The 19,513-nt window shown below is 38.9% G+C and overlaps 1 protein-coding gene across 1 annotated transcript in view; it reads left to right on the top strand.

The window, feature by feature from the left end:
• The window catches only part of ADGRG6 (adhesion G protein-coupled receptor G6), a 107,131-nt gene that overhangs the window by 51,709 nt on the left and 35,909 nt on the right, over positions 1-19,513 (top strand). The window contains exons 5-9 of the mRNA XM_074168210.1: positions 1,402-1,485; positions 8,689-8,774; positions 9,898-9,950; positions 10,026-10,079; positions 19,219-19,361. Coding sequence (XP_074024311.1) covers positions 1,402-1,485; positions 8,689-8,774; positions 9,898-9,950; positions 10,026-10,079; positions 19,219-19,361 — 420 coding nt within the window. The remainder of the gene's footprint in view (positions 1-1,401; positions 1,486-8,688; positions 8,775-9,897; positions 9,951-10,025; positions 10,080-19,218; positions 19,362-19,513) is intronic.

A 19,513-nucleotide genomic window follows, 5' to 3' on the forward strand; every position in this document is an offset into this window, starting at 1 on the left:
AGAAGATGCCTGTCTGTCTATTTCTGTCAGCACTGCAGACTTATTTTAAACTGAGAGGCCAGTTTGGATTCCTTTTTTGTTTGTTCGTTGTGTGTTGTGCAATAGCACCAGTAACAAAGTTTGTGGATGCCAGCTTATGTCAGCTACAGGCTGATTAAAAAGCCATTTTCTCCATTATGCTCAGCAAATATTTTCATTCATTGGAAGATGCCTCCTTTAACAGGGTTGGCTGGAAGGTACAATCAGTAAGAAGCCTTATAACTTGTTTCTCAGACAATACAGCCCTGAAGTTACATGGAAGAAGAGGGTTTTTTTGTTATAGGGTGTCACTTTATATACTCACTTTCCCAGTTAGAACTTCTTTGCTGCAGGTCCGACTCTTCCTTCTCTTTCCCTAAGTTTCTTGTTTCACTGAAATCCAAAAGTTAGCTAAAACAACCTTGCAAAAAAATCAAAAGTGCAATTTCTCGCCTAAAATACAATTGCTTAAACTTTCCACGTTGGTTCTTGGTCAAAATCTACAAAAGCCATGTAACACTGTGAGATTATACTGCACCAACCTTCAGATTTTAAAAAGAGTTTTCAGGAAAAAAGAAATCTGTCGGTGAGTGGATTTTCATTCCCTGAGAGTTACTAGATAAACTGAAATTATTTTCCAAACTATTATTTGAAAATTTAATGACATGATCTTTGAATTCCTCTAGCATGTATACCCTCCCAGTCCTCTGAGGGGGGAAATTTACAGTTTTGGCTCCTCACTCTGATTTTGGAAAGTGTTCTAGCTGGTTCTCTCGGGAAACATTTGCCTGGGTTGTGTGGGGTGACTCCTGTTAGTGTCAGTGGGAACAGTACAGCTGAGAGCCTACATGAAGCTTTCAAAATACATATTCCACTTCAATTATTCCAAGTCTGATTTCAATTCTCTTTATTGTATGGAGTTCAATGGAGTTAATTGGATCCTTACATGGGCATTTTAGTCTCGCATTTGTTTGTCATCTTCAGTCCCTGAGTAGGGACAATCATTCTTTTCACGAGCAATATTCTAAGTGCATGCATCTTAGAAACTCGTAGATCTATTTTCTGGTCTTTGCACAGCTGTTTGGATCTGAAGCTCTCATAAGAGGATTTTGAGTTTATGAAAGCAGTACAGGGCTGATCTTGCAAACCTTACACTGGCAAAACTCCCACTGAAGTCAGTGAAAGTGAAGATTGCAGGATTGGGACCTCAGTTCATATCCATTCATCACTTTTGTGCAGAAAAAATAATGTGTTTATTTAACATTTATGGCATTGTGTGTAGATGGTTTCATTTTACATTGTCATGCGTTGTTCCCGTTTTGTCTTACCTTATTAACATTCATATTTCATTCAAGTTCACCTCTTTCTCATCTTTATTACCAGCTACTGTAAATGCTACTACTCCTACACCACCCACTGTCACCACTAACATGCCCGATACTAATAGAAACGATAAGCCAAACAATGGTAAGAAATCCTGTGTTACATTTTTCCTTGTACTGTGTCTAGAACAAATTTGTTGTATTTTAAGGTGTGTTTTTAACAGTATCATAATGTCAAGGGTCATGTCTCAGTTCTGATCTCATTTACACTGAAATAAATCAGGAGAGACTTCGCTGGACCACGTAAGAATGGTGTAAATCAGAACAGAACCAAACTTGGTGTGTATTTCTATCGTGTTTACCTGGCTCTTGTATGAAAGGGACTCACTTTGTGCCACCCGTTGTATTTACCCGTGCAAAGAATGAGGGAAAGGAGAGGGATTTTAAAAAAGGGTCCGAAAAGAACCATGCTGTTGAAACGCTTTAAGGCTGCAGATGATGAGGCATTGTGTAGCTCCCGCTTGTGCAGCCAGGGTGGTAGGATGCTGGGATGGTCTGTTCCTCACTAGTCAGGCGCAGGAGCCAAGTGGAATCGTTCCTATGGAGCAAAGCCACTTCCACTGAGTCAACAGGAATCTTTCCACTGACTTCAAGAAGAGCTGGATCAGGCTTTACTAGGGAAAATGTTGACAGTATCAGATATCGTTTACTTTTCATTTAGAAAGATTAAGGGGAAAAATAAGGTAGTAAATGAGCCTATTATTAGCACAGGAAAAAAAGCAGGGATTTCTTTTGAGGTTTTCTCAAATTCTATGATATCACTGTCTCCTAGAGACTGAGCATCATTTTGTGAAGTGCTGCTAAAACATTTATTAGTTTGTTAAAGATAATTGTTAAACATTAACAACACAAAGATAGATTTCTGCAATTTTTAGCTGAAGCTTATAAGATATTTTTTGTAAAGATTTATTTTTTCAGTGTGCTCCACAGAAATAAATTTGAATCTAGGACTTTTTTTGTGGGTTGTTTTTGGGGGTTTTGTTTTGTTTTTCCCAAATGCATCAGTTGTTACTATAGGATTTTAAATTCTTGGAGTATTTTTTCTCTTGGCAGACCATTTCTTGTACACTGGCAATCAGGCAGTGCAGTAGACAATTTGAAAGAGTATATCTGAATTCAGCCTATTTGGATCTACTAAGCTGTAGAATTAAAAAGAAAATACTGAAAATTTCTTTCAAATTGTGCTTTTTTTCTTTTTGTGGGACCACTCACTCTATGTTCTCCATGTTCTCCATGTTCACTCTGATTTTTGTAACTACAAAAGGAACTGGATGCGTTATTAATGTTAGTATGAATAAAAGCTAGACAATTAAGTCATTTCTTTGGCTTTGAAACTCCCAAGAGAAAGTAAAAAGACTTAAGAAAAATAAGCTCAATTCATTTACAGTAGAAGCAAATTCAACTTTCACTCAGCTAACTGGCATCATTTTCCACACTTGGTAAAGTTGATTTTTACACCAAGAGCAGACAGCCGAGAACAGACAGTGAAGTTGCATATATTTTCTTTAATCCATTAACTATGTGGCTTACTACACACAGACCTGCAGGAATTCAGACTTCCTGCTACAGTTATCTTCAGAATGAAGAGAAATTCACCTGAATCCTCTCATTCACGACCACAGAGGCAGCAAGAGTCTAAGATAGAAGGGGTCAAAACCATAGGAATTATCTCAACCCCAATTATTTGGCCAGTGAAACAAAGGCCTCTTCGTCTCAGTAAAAACTCAGCAGATGAGAACCCAGAGAGAAAAAACACATACAGCTTGTTTCTTCCAACTATCTCCACATCAGCTGCTTCTGAGGAGACAAGCAACAGTACCTTGGCTGTTTTTACAGAAGAAATCAGCCTAGATAATACTGTGATGAATCAGTTACCAAATGAAAATATTTTGAATGGTTCTAGAAGTTCATTTCGTGGCACTTCTGATGCAGCAGATGCTGTTACAGAGCCTTCCGTGAATGCGGCAGTTCCTCTTCTTCAAAGCAGAAGCCCAAACGCAGAGCTAGCACGGACTTTGGCAGATGGGCTAGATCATTCCGATTCTGAGTCAGCGTTCCGCTCTCCCGTTAGCAGCAGCAGCACCACTGCTTACGAACACAAAAAAGAAACTGTCTGGATTTCGTCCTCCAACAGCAGCACAACCAGTTCCATGCATATAAGCAACGTCTTGGAGCCTTTGAGCTGGTGGGGTGAGGCTGTATTTCATCACCAGACCACCTCTGACATTCAGGAAGACGGACTTCATTCTCTTTCCAGCTTATCTGTATCACCCACAGAGGAGAAATCATCATTCCAAAAAAGCAGGCTAGATTTGCTAGACTTCGCCCCTGAAAATTTTTACCTGGAAACGATAGAAGGCAATGCTGATAGGAAAACCTTTTCTACATTAGCAGCAAACAGTGAATTTCAGCTTAGAAAATCTATGCACATTAAGGAACATCACTCAAGGGGCATCACAAATTTAACGTCTGTGGAGACGCCACATGCAAACCCAACAACTTCTTTTCATAACAAGGAAAAGCCATACACAAAACTTATGCCTGACATCCAACTGACAAATTCACACAGTAGAGAGCTACTAACATTTTCAACACTTCTGGTAGGAACAGGCTGGACAAGCTCGGTATTTAGGCATGTTGTAACGACCCTGCCTGTTTATCAACAGTCCTTGACTGACATTTATTTGGAAAGTGGCAGCATATCTATATCTAATAGCAATTACTGGTCTCATTATTTAAAACATTCGGTATATTTTCAAAAGCCAAGTGAGACCCGCAGAAAAGGACTACTGGAGAGCAATTTAGATGCATTTCATGATAGTAATGAAAATGAAGAGTCATCCTTTTCCGTACCAGAGCCAGAGAACATGAATAGAGTTGGCAGCTCCTGGGACTCGGGTTACTTAGATTTTCCAACAAAATATGTAGATATTTCCGCTTCTTTAACAGCAAATTTCTGGACTATTTCCTATCATTTGAAAGAAGCATCTGAAGTGTTTTCTGGGGAGCCATTGGAAAATTGGTGGCTCTCATTTAATAAACTGCTTTCTTCCCCAACAGAGAGATTGCCATCCATTAGTTCACCTGCTAAGTCTGACGGTACCTCTGAAGAAACATCTGCCATTAGATTATTAGGTCACAGGGCTGAAGAATTGAACTTCTCTAGTCATGCATCAGCTTCGGAAGCACAAATCTTTAGTTCTTTTGTTTCAGGCCTTTCAAAGAGACTTTCAGAAAGTAATGGCAGGACAATGTTGCAGTCAACAGTGAACATTGCAAACCTGACCATGTCTTCAAACAGTGAATTTTATTTTGATTTTCCTTTCCCTTCCCTGGAAGCACCTTTGAGTCAACCCTCCGTACAGGTAAGTCCCTTTGAGAAGGTACTTGAAAACTCCACAGAAAAATTAATGATACTTGATAGTTTGCCCATGCAAACTGGAACTGACATAATAAGTGATCAAACCAACATGACCTTCCTAAACAATAGACAGCAGCCTGTTTCTGTCCTTCCAACACATTCAGGAACCCGGCCTTCGTGTTCAAGGGATAGCCAAGCTGCTTTCTTGACCAATACAGCAGTTAAGAGTTTGATAAACAGTACAACACATGGAATACTGCAGTCTCAAAGTCTTTCAGTGAATGATGCCGTAACAAACCCTGTTGGTAAAGCAAGAAGTAAAGTTCAAATAGATGCAGGTGTTTTTTTAACAAACATCAGTTCCATGAGTTCTGACTTCCTTCCAATGACATTGTCTTTGGAATTAAGGCACCTTCTTCATTCAGACTCAAAATTCAGGGTCAGTGTACCTCCTAACAGCTACTCCACACCTCCACTCCCACAAAGTTTTCAGAACCATCTTGATACAAATTCTCCAAGCCTCGTCCCTCAGTGGGATGTGGCAGAGTTAGCCTTGCCAACAACAGTGACACCAAGAAGTCATCTGACTGTTTTAGAACAAAACTCTGTTGAAAATCAAGGAGACAGTCTGAGATACTCTTTATGGGCAGTAGGACAAGAAATCATTGCTGATAATGAAGATATAAGGAATTCTGCTGTTCTGACATCAACAAAGATATTGAGGCTTTCTGAATGGAATTCAGAAGGGGAAGTGCCTGGATCCTTTAACAAGCACAAAGAAGAAATGTCTTCTCTGAAAATTGTTGGTACTCATGCCGTGGATTTTGAAAACGCTGATTATGGACGTTTTGCAAATCGCTCTTCTATTTTGGAGTCATCAAGAACTGCAGTAATGAATGATGCTATGCCTTTGCTATCTTCATACAGTGGAGTTATTATTCAGCACCAAGAGACCACCTGGAAGGGCAGTCTGACAACACCTGCAGCAGCAATCCATCACTCTCTTATGCAGTCCCAAATGCCAGTTTCTTCTGTAATGTACCATCAGTCATCAGTTTCAGCACATGTTCATTCCTTGGCCAATTTACCATCTGGGACAAGGCAAAATACCACCCCTTACCCACTGCCGAATCAACTTCCTAGCTCTCTTACAGGCTTTTTATCTTGTTTATGTTACTCCTTCACTGAGCTGGGCTGCCTGTGTCAACCTGAGGTCAACTACAGTAGGTCAAGCTGTTAAGTTAGATGTAGAAAAAAACCCAGATCATCTTATCTATTAGATACTTAGTTGGTAGACTGAACATAGAAGTAGTTGGCTTTCCTCTTTTAGATATAGATTCATTTAGCATGTGAAAGGATTTTGGAATGGTAATTTAATTACAGTAGAAGGGAACTTGTAACATCTTAGTGATAGTAAGTGTCATTAACGTGATTTCTAATTTTTGTGTGCTACTCTAAGAGAGCTCTCATGAGACTGTGAGAATAATATATTGGGTTGCCATGTATTTTATATATTTTTATGCTATTTTATTTTTTCAGGTTGTATGAATGTTTTTCACTTATAGTATTCATATATTTTTGAGGATTTAACTTTCAAAATGCAAAGACTTCTGAAACAAAACTTTTGGATAATTTGCCTAACAGAATTAAAAAAAAAACAACCACCCTGGTATTTCATTGATCGTTATAATTTTGTAGTTGGTTGTGGGCGTGGGGAGAATTGTTTTTTCAGGTTCTTTTTTCATCTTTTTTCAAATTATCTTTGGCTACTTTTCATCAGTTTTCTGCCCATAAAAATATTTTTTTCATTCAGCATTTTGAGGTGGGATTTCCATTGTTTAATTTGGAGATTGAGAAATCATTTTCAGTTTTCACTATCTGCCACTGCAGTCTCCTGAGAGTGTTTAAAAATGTAGATTAGTTTCTTTGTTCTTGTTCTTTTTTCGCCTCATTAAAACATGCTTTGGGTCACCATCTGGTGGAGATCTTGAAGCTGTTAACTACTTTGTAGCTTCTATGTTTGATTTTAAAAAATAATTTGCGTATTTCTATATTAAGGTAGTTTTGTCCATATACATAATTATATAAATAAGGTTATAATTATATATATGATTATATATGAATGTGTGAGAATATATATAATGCACACTTTCTGTATGTGTGTATCTGTACAGCACATATAAAAGGTACATTATACATATAAAATTGAATATATGTATATACAGAGATATATGCATATAAACGAGATCCAAGTCTTGCAAGTGTTTTCAACTTGCCCAAAGTCCAATTTCTACTTTCAAAGACTTTTTTTTTCTCTTTTTTATTTGAAACTATCACAGTAATAATCACAAACTAAAATACATTTTAAACTTAAACTCTGCACCAAATTTGTGTGTCTGCTGAGTTAATTCTATGATTCTATGATTTAAGGGAGAAAAAAAAAGACAACAAATCAAAAAGCAAGCAAGTTCATTCTACTCATATCTAAAATTTAATCATAGCTTACCAAAGGAGGTAACTGGTAAACCATCATCCTGCAAGAAATTGATTCTTTAGTATTTTACCACAGAGGGATTTTTATACTAATCTCAGTGACCATACGATCAATTCCATAATGAAAAGAAAGAGCAATACTGAAGCCAGCTCATGAATAGCATAGTAACAAATATGTACAATTAAAGTGGAAAATACTGACTTCAATTTTTTTTTCCAGATACTTTTATTTCAAGCTTTTGTAAAAGGATTACCTATGGAGTTGTAAAATGATGAAATTTGCTCCAACAAGAATAAAAGGTCTTTTATTTAGGCTCAGAAAGATAGAACAGTTCCTTTACAATTAAGAGACAGAAAGGGATTCCTGTATAATTGTTGTCACATCCTGTTCTGTCTTACATGGTCTCTGTAAGATTTACATAAGATTTAAATAAATACGTGTATCTGTGACCAAGACCCACAACTCCATTTGGTAACAGCCCCTGAACCAAGCAATGCCACATGGGCAGATACATGCAAATTATTTGATCCAGAAGCTCTTAAACCTCCCCCACATCCTGGGAAGTTTTATCCAACTAGGGTGAACAGAATTTTTAGTAGCCTAATGAAAAAAATTTGACTTGTGAAAAGTATAGACTTTTAACACAGAGCATAACTATGAGATGATTTGATGTTATTCATTAGATGCGAAGTCTTGTAACACTGCCTACCAATTCATGAGCTTAAAGAGAATTTATATTTACCCAGTGCCATTTCAAAATATTTTTACTGAATATAAAATTGCTCCAAGCCAAGTGCTACACATTTTGTGACTGAAAGATGGTTTGTTCAGCTGCCAGTTTTGTAAAGCTAATGTGTGTTCTTCTACTATCTGGCCATCGCCAGGCCTGAGAGCAAAGATTGTGCAGTGAAAACACAAGCTGGATATCCCTTCTCCCACCTAATTCTGTCCTCGGTTATCTTGTTACTTTCAATTGATGAGCTTTATCTGCTCTCACAAAGTTTTAAGCCTAATCTGCAGTGGTTGAATTCTGGATTATAACAATATGACTGAAAGCAAAATTTATACATGTTACAGATTTCAGTAATTATGATTATTTTTTAAATTCATGACACTTTCATGATCTTGTTTTTACACATCACGTTAAAGGCATATGCAAAATACTATTTATACGTACGTTGTTTGTGAGTTTCCATGTCACGTTTCCAGTGCCTCTAAAATATAGAAGGGGTGGGAATTCTAGTCTAATTTGATGGGACTTGTGACAATAAGCCCAAATCTGCAGGGCTTGTTCACTCCAACAAAAGCTTGAGGTGTCCTTTTATCTGGGGTTCAGCCCAATCTTTATAGTCATCATATGAAACTAAAGTCACGTTATTAAGAAGGTTAATTTGCTCAATGTCTAACATTATAATGCTGTTTTTAATGGACAGGTGGGCTATTCTACAGGATATCTATAACCGTCTTTAGTTCTAACTCCAACTCAGTGTCGAAAGTACATGAAGTGGTTGCAGAATGGGTAAGTTAAGTTTTCTTTCCTGTGTGATATGAATCTGCCCCAATGATGTTATCAATCTGAAAAGGAAAAAAGAAGAGAGAATACGAAATAAATTCTTAAATTAATATGTGTTCTCTGAAGATCTTTCTATTATTGATTTGTGCAGTAATGAATTCAGATCTAGCTGGGGCTGTTAGGTCCTGTGGGTAAAATTTTGAAATGTCTCCCCTACACTAACCAGCTTCTTAAGAAATGTAGATACTAGTTGAGATTTAGGAAAACATGGAGAAACCAGAATTGTCCACTGAAAGAGGTGAATGTCTACGTTCCAACATTATTATACAGAGCAATATGTTTCTCCCCAAATACTAATGCGATTTTGAAGTTATATTGTGATATAAATTTAAAAATAAAACAAGCAATGTTCATTTGTGTGAGGTAATACGCTTTTCCAATTTACCTTGATATTCTCTACTTCAGAAGTCTTCTGCCATGGGTCAGTTTATCGTTTAATAAACCTGGAGACTTTCAGATTTCAGAAGCTAAGGAAACCACCTGTAGTCACCTACAAACCAGAGATGCAGCCATCCACACCTGCCAAGATTATTCTCTTAGCAGCAGCAGCCAGGCTAAGTACGTAGATGCCTCAGCCAAGGAATCCAGAGAGGTGTCACTTGGCCCTGGCAGAGTATGCAAAAGTGTCTCCCAGGGGGAAAACTGAATAGCCATTGCCCATTCAGAATAAATAGTACAAAGATCATCGTAAGTTTGTAGACTTTTAGGTGAAAATTGACCCTGTAGTTTTATCAGTAAATCTTTTCTAATGGAAACGTTTCTGAGAATTCAAGATGAGGAGGAGAGGGAGAAAAGGAAAAGTTCAGCTTCCTGTGCGCTCACCTATTCACTGTGTCATGACCTTAGAGAGATTTCCTTCTGTCAGTAAAAAAGCCCACATCTCTCACTACCAGTGGTACATCTAATATAACAATCACCTCACTGAAAATGGATAGTGTTCTCTTTGCTTTGAAAAACTGAAGGGGATTTCTCCAGGGGGAGAAAGGTGAAATTCTAACTCTCTCTTAAGCAACAAAGAGCCCCATTAACATCTCGTCATTCATGCAATCAATGTCTTCCTGTTTTTCAGCTAAACCGTACTTTCCAGAACTGGAATTACACCGTATATGTGGTCAATATCAGGTAAATGAAGGGGGAAGATGTTTATGTTCCTTTTGAGAATTAGCCCACTCTAATTAATATTTATTTCTTTTATAGCATCCACCCTGGCTCCATAAAAGAGGGAGTAAGAGAAAAAAGAAGTCTTAAAAGGTAACATTTTTAAAGACATTTTCCTGATAGAGGCAGCAGCTGCTATTACAAGTGGCTTTACAACAGGCTTTATTGTCTATTATTGGATTCATTGTCTATTGGGCATATGCTGCCAGTCTGTAAATACAAGACTGCTGGCGAGCCGAGTGCTCTGGATGTGCTCAGAAACCTAATACTGCTTATCGTGTTTGTTTTCGCTTGAATCCTACTGAGCTTTAAACCTTAACAGACCATTTTTTCAGAGCTCCGGGTTCATCCATCACAAAACTCAATAGACACATCATCTATACGTGGTATAGCAGACCCAGCTTTCTTTAGCAACAAGCTTTGGTACACTGGTATCTGTCCGCTGTCACTGCGTTGATTCTCTTGAACCGGAGCCTTTTGAGTTAACAGACATCTTACTAGATGCAAAACACTGACAAATCATGCTAGAATTGAGAGCCAAACGAGTGTGAGTTAAACTATTTACCATATGCTCTCATTTCCTGACTTCTGCTGGGCTCAGAGGGACTGCAGTTGGGACGGCCTCAAAGGCAGCCAAAGAAACTTAGACGGGTCACACCCCCTGAAAATTGGGCCTCAGGGGATTTCTTTGAAAGCAGCAGGATGATTTCTGGGGAATATATGGGGAGGGGGTGAATCTTAGGACCAAATTTAGGCGAGGAAAGCAAAACATACTTAAGTCTTGTGAGGAAGGGGCAATAAGTGAGTTTGGGTTGTATCTGTTTGCAGTGTTGGGAAAAGTCCTGTAGGAAAGGACTTTGCTGACTCCCAAGAACTGCCATGGTAGCAGCTGGGCTTTTCGAGTTCAGAGATAGCCCAGTATTCCCAATTTACCATCAGGAAGTAGTTACTGATGCTTCCAGTTTTCTACAGCGTTCACCTAAATGTGAAAAGTTTTGTAAAAGGTACTATCTCCTTCCCACACACCCACAGCAGAAAGACAGCTTTTATGGGCAAAACCATTTAACTGGTATAGCGTAAATTCAGCCTCTGAACGGGCTATTTTGCTGCTTGACCTACATTTACAGTAGGGTGTAGTGATGTGGGTGGGATTCTTTTTCACACTTCTAAATGATACAGTTATGCCAGCAAAACCTTTTGAGTGGAGACCATGCCTCAGGTCTCACCAACAATCCAAGACCGCTGAGGAATGTAAAGCTTTCCCCATCCTTACTCCTGCATCTTTTGTGGGACTAGCAGCCCAGCTTGTCCGCATCTGTTCTCCCCTGGACTGCACACCTGATTTCTTCTCGTCTCACCTTCCCACCGTCCTGTCCTTTGGATTTTGTTTCTTCTTCCTGGTCTATAAAAAAAAAGGTGAAGAGGGAGAAATTATTGCAGTAATTCCCTTTCCCTGACATGTGTCACTCTTATGGGGAAGTAACCCTATTCCTTTTTACTTTGCTCATCATATGTAATTTCAGAGGTAATGGAATTACGTGTTCATAATAAGCCGTAAAGTTTTTCAAGGGAGGCCTGGTCTAAGGAGAAACTATTCTTCTCATGGGCTCTGATGCACTTTGTGTCAAGTCCAAATGGCATTTTGTCATCATTCTGAATAATTTAATATAAATGCTAATCATGTCACATAAAATGTTACTGTTCTCCAAATAATCAGGATTTTTATGCTGTGCATGTTTTCTTAGAAAAGAAAAAAAAAAAAAAAAAAAGAGACCAGCACCCCAGTTGGAGTAACGTGGGGATAATTAAAAATTTAATTGAGCTACGTGATATGTGACAAACAAAGATTACACTTTTTACACATTGTATATGCATATATACATATATCAAAATACATATACACAGGATTTTTGTTGGTTTTTTGTGTATTTCTCATGTCTTGCATAAATTTTCAAGCATTTTACAGGAGAAAAAAAGGAAAAGTTGGTGTTCTCCCAGCTTTAGGTCTTCTGAATATACGTCTATCCTTGTACATTGCTTCCCTTTTGAAACAAAAGAAGGATCAGCTTCCCAGTAGCCTTCAGTGTTCCTGGGTTTAGTCACCAGGTTTCCAGTTCTGTGGGGTTCACACAGCTGTTTCTAGATTTTGCAAGGAAAAAATCTGTTGAATTTCTGAAGATCCAGAAATCCAACCCCCCCTTTTTTTTTCCTACTACTTCCTAATCATTGCTTTCAAGATACTTTGTTACATTTTCCACTTTCTTGGGTTTGTCCTGGGTAAGATTCTAAGGAAATCCTACAAGACATGAGAGTAACATTTCGGGGTATAAAAAATTAGCAGGTTACAGGTTGGAAATTTTTAATCCCTGATGGAAGTAATGCTAATTTCTCAGTACTCAGGTGATCCACTGAAATGTTATGGCTGAGTTCTTGTATGTAAACTTGCTCACTGTGTGACTTCGTACAGTTTCTATTAATTAAATATTCCTATAAATTGTTTCTGTGAATAGTTGTCCAAAGATTTTCTCATTTCTCCATTTTGAAAGAGTTTCTTGCAGTTTTAGACATTCCACTATTTTCCTTAGTTATTAAGTATTACTTCTTTCATATACCTTCATGTTCATCTGAACAGAATTTCACTCTACAGTTGAAATTTAAGACCTAACCCATCAGAGTCATGGCCTTAACTTTTATCTTTTACAGAAGTGAACACGCTAGTCTAACTTGCTAAACCTCATCTCTCTTTTCTGAATTTTCCACAAGATCATAAACACCTCATTTCTAAGCCACTATCATAATTCTTTAAATTGCTCTTTGAGAAGTTTTCCCTCTCTTTACATGAATTCATATTCTTATCATTCCGATCACATCTTTTTTCCTTACCATTTGGATTAGTATTTTATACAACAGTTAAAAAAAAAAAAACCCAATCAAAGAACAAAACAGCCTTTCCCAACCTTTTCTATGCATTTTGTTTTGCTTCAATCCTTATTTACCACACCTTATCAAGGAACTCCTGTTATCAGTCTCCCCACCTAGTCTTTTTGCAAGTGAAGAGAAAGTTAGAAAGAGAATAATTCAGAGAAGAAACACAAGCTGGAAGTGGGAGGTAGGAAGCTGGCTTTTTTTGGCATGGTAAAAATAGATGTTTTCCAAATAAATATTTTAAACTGTACTGCATTCTGCAGAAGAGCAAAACAAAACAAAAATATGAAAGTGGATTGTTATTCTTTCATTGCTGTGCTCTGTGAGCTGCAGAAATCCAAAGTACACTGTGCTTGTTATGTGTTTACGTACATGGTGATGAGAGACAGAGTGCCAAGTCCAAAAGTGCCTATTACTATCAGCACCTTTAATACTGCAGGATCTCTGGATGACAGCAGTATATCAAGCTAATACTTTGGTAGATTATTAACTACTTCAATAGACGGAATTTTATCACAGCTATACTTGTCTTTGTGTCCGTGTTTAATTTTTCCCTCTGGTCATACAGTTTCCATCTCAATGAGAGGGCAGCTGCTCAGAATAGAAGTAGAAAGGGGTTCAGAATGGGCTATGGACATAGCTGTTTCTTTGTCTCCCATTATTTTGCACAAAGCTTTGAAAGTGAAGCCAATTCGTCCATTTTATGTAGATAAATTTTAAATCTGTTTGTTTCTTTCATTAATTCTTTGCCTTTTATGACTGCAGCTTTGTCAAAACTTTCTGTGACTGCTGCTGCTGCTGCTTTTCTCAGAAGGTTCCTACTGATCCTCGCCTTGTCAGATGACTGTAGAGCTGCCTCAGAAGGGGAATTGGTCTTTACTAAGCAGCTCAGCTCCCCTGCTTCTCCTTTCTTCTTTTATTTCGCAAGCAATTTTGAGAATTCAGGCCCCAATTAATTTAAAACCTTTTCTCCACTTAACATACAAAAAAAGATTATGGTTGCACCAATTTCCACTAATTGTTTGTCATAATTTTGGCCTATTTCCTATGTTCAATTGCTTCTGCTATGTGAAATAACATTAATATTAGTACTGTTAAACAACTCATCCTAATTAAAAAACACAGTGGTAGGAATCTGTGTAAAGACCACTAAACTTAAACAGAAATGCCTTCTTTTAGGAATGAAAATAGAGAGAAAAGCAGGAAATCAGGGCTGCCCATGCCTAGTCCTGCTTTTTTGAAGTCCGTGGGAGTTTTACCACCACTGTCTGTAAGGCAGATTCAGGCTCCTGCATGCTGGGCTCTTGGGTGCTGTGTTGCTTAATGGAAAGTTTAATGCACTTGGATAAAACTTAAGCTAATTAGATTGTGTAACAGTTTTAGACAGGAGTTAGTAACATCAGAGCAGCATAATTTTGGTTTTATAGTCCTAAGTATCTTTACTGAGTAAAGTATTAGGCTTTTGCATTCTTTGTAGATTACTTCAGATTATTTGTTATGAAATAATAATGCTATTCTCATTATAAATGAACACATCTGTGATGCCTATTCCTATTTTAAAAATTTTCTTGGTTCCTACTGGTGAGGTTTCAGGAACAACTAGAACCTGGCCCACCTCAACTCCCCCAACTTCAACTTCAGTGTTACTGAAGGCAGTAAGGGGTAGCTTTGACCAGTGCTGAGCAACATTTTAAAATGCCACAAAAGCCAAGCAGAAATCCGCAGGTTTCTCCACAGTGCCCTGCTGGCATCTTGTGTCTGAGACCTGTAAAGAAAGGCTTCATCACAGGTGGAGGAATTTGGGAATTCCTCCCGAGTGACTGAAGGATGATCCCTTCTCAGCCTCCTGCTGAAGCTGCCTGCTCTTGATCCGGGTTCTAATGGCCTCCTTTGTCTTTCCACTGACTTTACCTGGATTTAGTGTAGGCCTGATGTTGTCAGATGTCATTTTACAGGAAAGTAATGTACTGGGGAATGGGGGTTTTCTTTGTTGTTTTGGAACATAGCTCAAGCGTAACAAAAACCTCACTTCAGCCAAGACTAGCTGTTGAAATGTGAGAGATTCCAGGCCTTTCTGGTTTGCCTTTCTGCTCTATTCCCTAATAACGAATAGTCTTCATACCAACTCATCACATATTATAAGTGCTTTCTGTTGAAAAGCCATATTTCTGTGTATTCCCACACCAGATCTGCAAGGAGGAGCGAGGCCTGGAGACACAAGGACAGGCAGAGAGGTGTGACTGTGCTGCTCACAGTGCTGCTCTGGTACAATGGCCATTAACTTAAAAGGAAGGCTTAGGATGCTTTTATTTTTAGTAGTCCAAAAAGTAGCCGCAACTTTTAGTTTTGTGTTCTGAAGTCTCAGATGTTATATTTTTTCTGTAACGTCACCTTCTGCTGAGAAAGGAACCTCTTCACCCTTGGCATTACTTTGAATGTGTCTGTTATGCCCAGTCCTATTTTTTTGGTCTCTGTTCTGAGCATTTTAATGGCATCACAGTCAAAATCACCTCAAGTAAAAGTTTATCCACAGCTCAGATGCTTTTGTGGAATGCCTTTAGTTTCCCTCTACTTTCGTATTTCTTTCTGTCTCATTCTGTGTGTTTTCTAATATTTTGAATGCTATTTGTATTACGTCTTCACTGAGTGACTTATGCAACAGTCAGCTCTTTTTCTGCCTGTCCAGTTAATGTGAAGAATTTAGTAGTGTTTGCGGGTGACTGTGGGCTTATCTGTACTGCCAGTCTTGAGTTATAGCTACCCATCGCCGCTTATCTTCAAAGCCAACATAACAGCAAGATTGGTAAAGAATTTAATGCTGACATCTTAAAACTTTTTTTGCCAGGATAGTTAGAAATGAAATTCCCCATGACTTTTAGAGAAAATTGACATTCCCTGAGCACTTAGGTGCTTTAAAAATGATTCTCTATATACTTTAAATCACGTAAGATTAACAACAAACGAAATTTATAGTGATTTGTTACATAGTTTGAAAACCCCAATAATTCAGTATTAGTTCAGCCTGTCTAGCAGAACAGAAATGAGAGGAGAAATACGCATCGCTAATTATCAACCACATATCTTCAGGTATGAGACAGTCTGTGCTGCACGCTTCGCATGGCTTGTTAATCCTTCCTTGAGGCTCCTCGCACGGCTACGCCGTGCGACCACAGCCCGTGTGTAGGCACACTGTCCTGGAATAGCTCTGAGTCACGCTGCCGGAGAAGAAAGCCGGCTTTGTGGTCCGCGCCATGGCAGCGCAGGCGCCCCCACCGCCTCCCGGGCCTCTGATGAGGATGCAGCTTCCTAAACTCCTCTCTCTGAGCCGACCAGGACAAAGTGGGACAGAGGCAGGTCTTCCCCTGCTTCCCAGCTTGCTCCGGCTGTCACCATTTCAGTCAAAGAGACAAGAGGCATAAATACTTATCCCCATTGTGTTTACCTACACCACAGTCCATTTTTTTTTTTAATACTAGCAGTACAGGTTACTGTAGGTGATGTGTAATTTGTGATCGATTAGTGCTGCGAGAATCTGTCTGCTTTTATATGGCAGACAATAAAAGATGCAAGGTTGGGTGTAGCAACTCCGGTGACACCAGCAGAGCACGGCAGCGTTGCCATTTATTTGAGTGTGGGCCTGCAGTTTCCCAAATCAAGAATTTTGTTCTTCACCACTTAAATGTTTTCTTTCTGGGATCTGAGTGTGACAGAAGTGGAAGGAAGCACTCAGCTTCGTATTGCGTCAGCTGTCAAGTTAAAAGGTATTTATTTACTTCGGGAAGCTAGCATGAGTCATTCTGAAAAGTTTATAGAAATTGTTTTCATCATAATATGGAAGAGGCCCTTATTACACAGCATACATGACTTGTGCTCTGAGAGTTTCTCAGAAAACAAATAACAAAGTGGTTTGACGGATTATTTTTATCAGTGCTTCATAATCAATACTTTTGTCTATAATTGTTCAAGATAACTGTAACCGGTTCTACCTCATCTATCATTATCCCTTCTGTTTTGTTGCCATTATCCCTCCGCACAGTTATGGGCACTAAATATCATTTTGGTTAGTTGGGAGTCCTGCAATAGGCAGCATAGTAGTAGCAGTGACTGCTCACTTCTGTTTTGCAGCCAAAGTGCTGAGTTAGGGAGTGGCATCAGTATATTAAGTTTTCCTCTTCTGAAGTAAAGGGAATAGATGAGTGAAGCCAGAATCTTTTAGGAAAGATGGTTAAGTGCCAGGAGACTCTGGGGCTGAAGTGCTGGAGGGCTGAAGGAATTGGCAATCCCGTAGGCAATTTCCATACTTCTGCTAAAAATAAATGCCATAATAAACCTGCGCCTCTCAATATATCCGAGGTATACAGCAAAAAACCTGCTAATGCACATCCACCCTACTGAGGCTGTTGCCCTATGTTAAACACTCCACAGAGACCAAAGGAATGTTAGGAGGAACTCAGTGTCTCTGGGAGCAGGGCAGGAGTGACCTGGCCAGGGATAGCTGGAATTTCTCTGCTAAAATACATCCATTGGGGAAAAAACAAGCCAAGCCAGCAGGTAGTCACATTTTTATCTTCTTCTCCAGCAACATGTTACCAGTAAGAGCGGATATGGCAAGAAAAAAGAAAAGTGTACTGGTATTAAACAAAACAAAAACAAAAACAAAAACAAAAACAAAACAAACAAACCAAACCACCAGCCAGGGACTGTGTATATTTCTTTATTTATTTCTTTACAACTGCAGCAGTGAAATGTGTCGAATATTTAGTTCACAGTCGTGATTTCTTTATGAGGTTTGGGCTTTGCTTTTGTTTTTTTTTATTTTTTTCCTAGGCTGAGAGATTGTTCTCTAATGCCAGCTCTTTTGATGCCATTTCATGACAGTACTTCAGAATTATTGATTGGAGTTATTCAGTTTTCAGAATGATGTCTGACAGAAAGAGGGTTAAATCTGCCATCTAAGAGGAACATCTGTACACTAAGCTGTACTTTCACACTGTGCCAGACTAGGCACCTCTGGAAAGTGCAACTCTGAGCTGTCAGCATGGGGATGTGTTTCTGGAAGCTTTTCGGAAATGAAGTCCTGGCCTGTCTGGGATGGTGTACCTGAAAACCCTACTAGCTCTCTCCTGTACAGCGCCCCTACACATTTTTTCCTCCTACTCTTCTTCAAGTAAACCCCAAGACCCTTTAGCTCACTGCTGCTTTCCTGCTCTGGGGGCTGTTCTGTGTGTGCCCTGCTCACTGTATGTGTGCTGGCACTGCTGCCGCTTCCCAGGCTGCCAGGAACTGCTCACACACCGCGAAGTCTTTACCCAGGCTGCTGGGTATCCAAAGGCAAGACTAAGATGAAGACAGCCCAAAGCAGGCTTTGCTTTTTCCTTTTTTCCACATTTTGGCTCCCATGGAGATCCAATGTTCCATGCTTCAGTGTCGTCACCTCCTACTAGCCAGTGCCAAGCAATGCTCCTGGGTACCGACATACTCTCTTCTCCAACATGTGTTTTCTGTGTCCCAGGAGGAAATTTTTGAGCATTCCACTCTGGGCTTCTTTCCTCTGTCCTGCTAGAACTGCTTTTCTGTTCATTATTTCCCTTCCAGAAAAGCTATGTTTTTGGACAAGGGTGGGGACTGTTTTATTTCTCTCACAGGAAAGAGACTTGGGCACTTTGAACTACTTCTAATGCCCAAGAAAGTAGCAGTGGGCTACAGTACAAAACAGCTATTACTGTTCAAACTTGAATTACTCATCTGAGCAACTAGACTTTCCTAATTAGGACTAAAAGTTTCAGAAGTGTGTCGGGGTGTTTTTTCACTCCATCAAAACTTAGACATTTAAATGTTAGGCATCTGTTCTTCATTAATCTTCTAGTCTTCCTCTGTAGTCAGTGGAGAGATAGACCCTCTGGAGGATGAGTTGTCCAATCCTGAGAAGTTTTGTAAGGTGGGATGAATCAGCTCTTAAGTTCCTAAACCATCAGGTACCAGATTTTTGAATTTGACTAGGGCCCATTTAGAAATCACAATTTTATGCTTTCTTCTTTTAATATCTTTCAAAATAATCTTAATCTTATGAAAACATTTCTTAGTTCTTTTGATGAGAAGCTTCTTTAATGGCAATTAGGGGATGAAATTTTCCAACTTTCTTGTCATGGCCCTATATATGCAAAAATAATAATTTACAGATAATGAGCAACATTGTCTTGGTGACACTGGTCCATACTCAGAAAACCAGACCTTGTCAGATACTTTTACTTCCATACATTTGGCCTCCACTGTTCTGACTCAAACATTCGGATGGTTTTCCTTGCAGTTTTGGGGTTTTGGCTCTTCTGGTTTATAATTCTACCAACAACATCAATTTAGAAGAGGAAGAAATACGACAGAAACTCATAAGGAATAATGGGACTATGGAAGGAGGATATAAGCTTCATACTGTGGATGTCGATCCAGTAGGTAAGTGGTTTTCGGCTTTGTTACACAACAGATTTTGTTTGCTTGTCCATAAGTAAACATCTTCTGTGTTAAAATAATCACACATTTCCAAATGGTATGACCGTTTCGGATTTTGAATTGCTCCTTTAAGCCTCATTATTCCACTAATCTCA

The sequence above is a fragment of the Numenius arquata genome, chromosome 2, assembly GCF_964106895.1.
Source record: "Numenius arquata chromosome 2, bNumArq3.hap1.1, whole genome shotgun sequence".
In the NCBI taxonomy this organism is placed as follows: Eukaryota; Metazoa; Chordata; class Aves; order Charadriiformes; family Scolopacidae; genus Numenius; species Numenius arquata.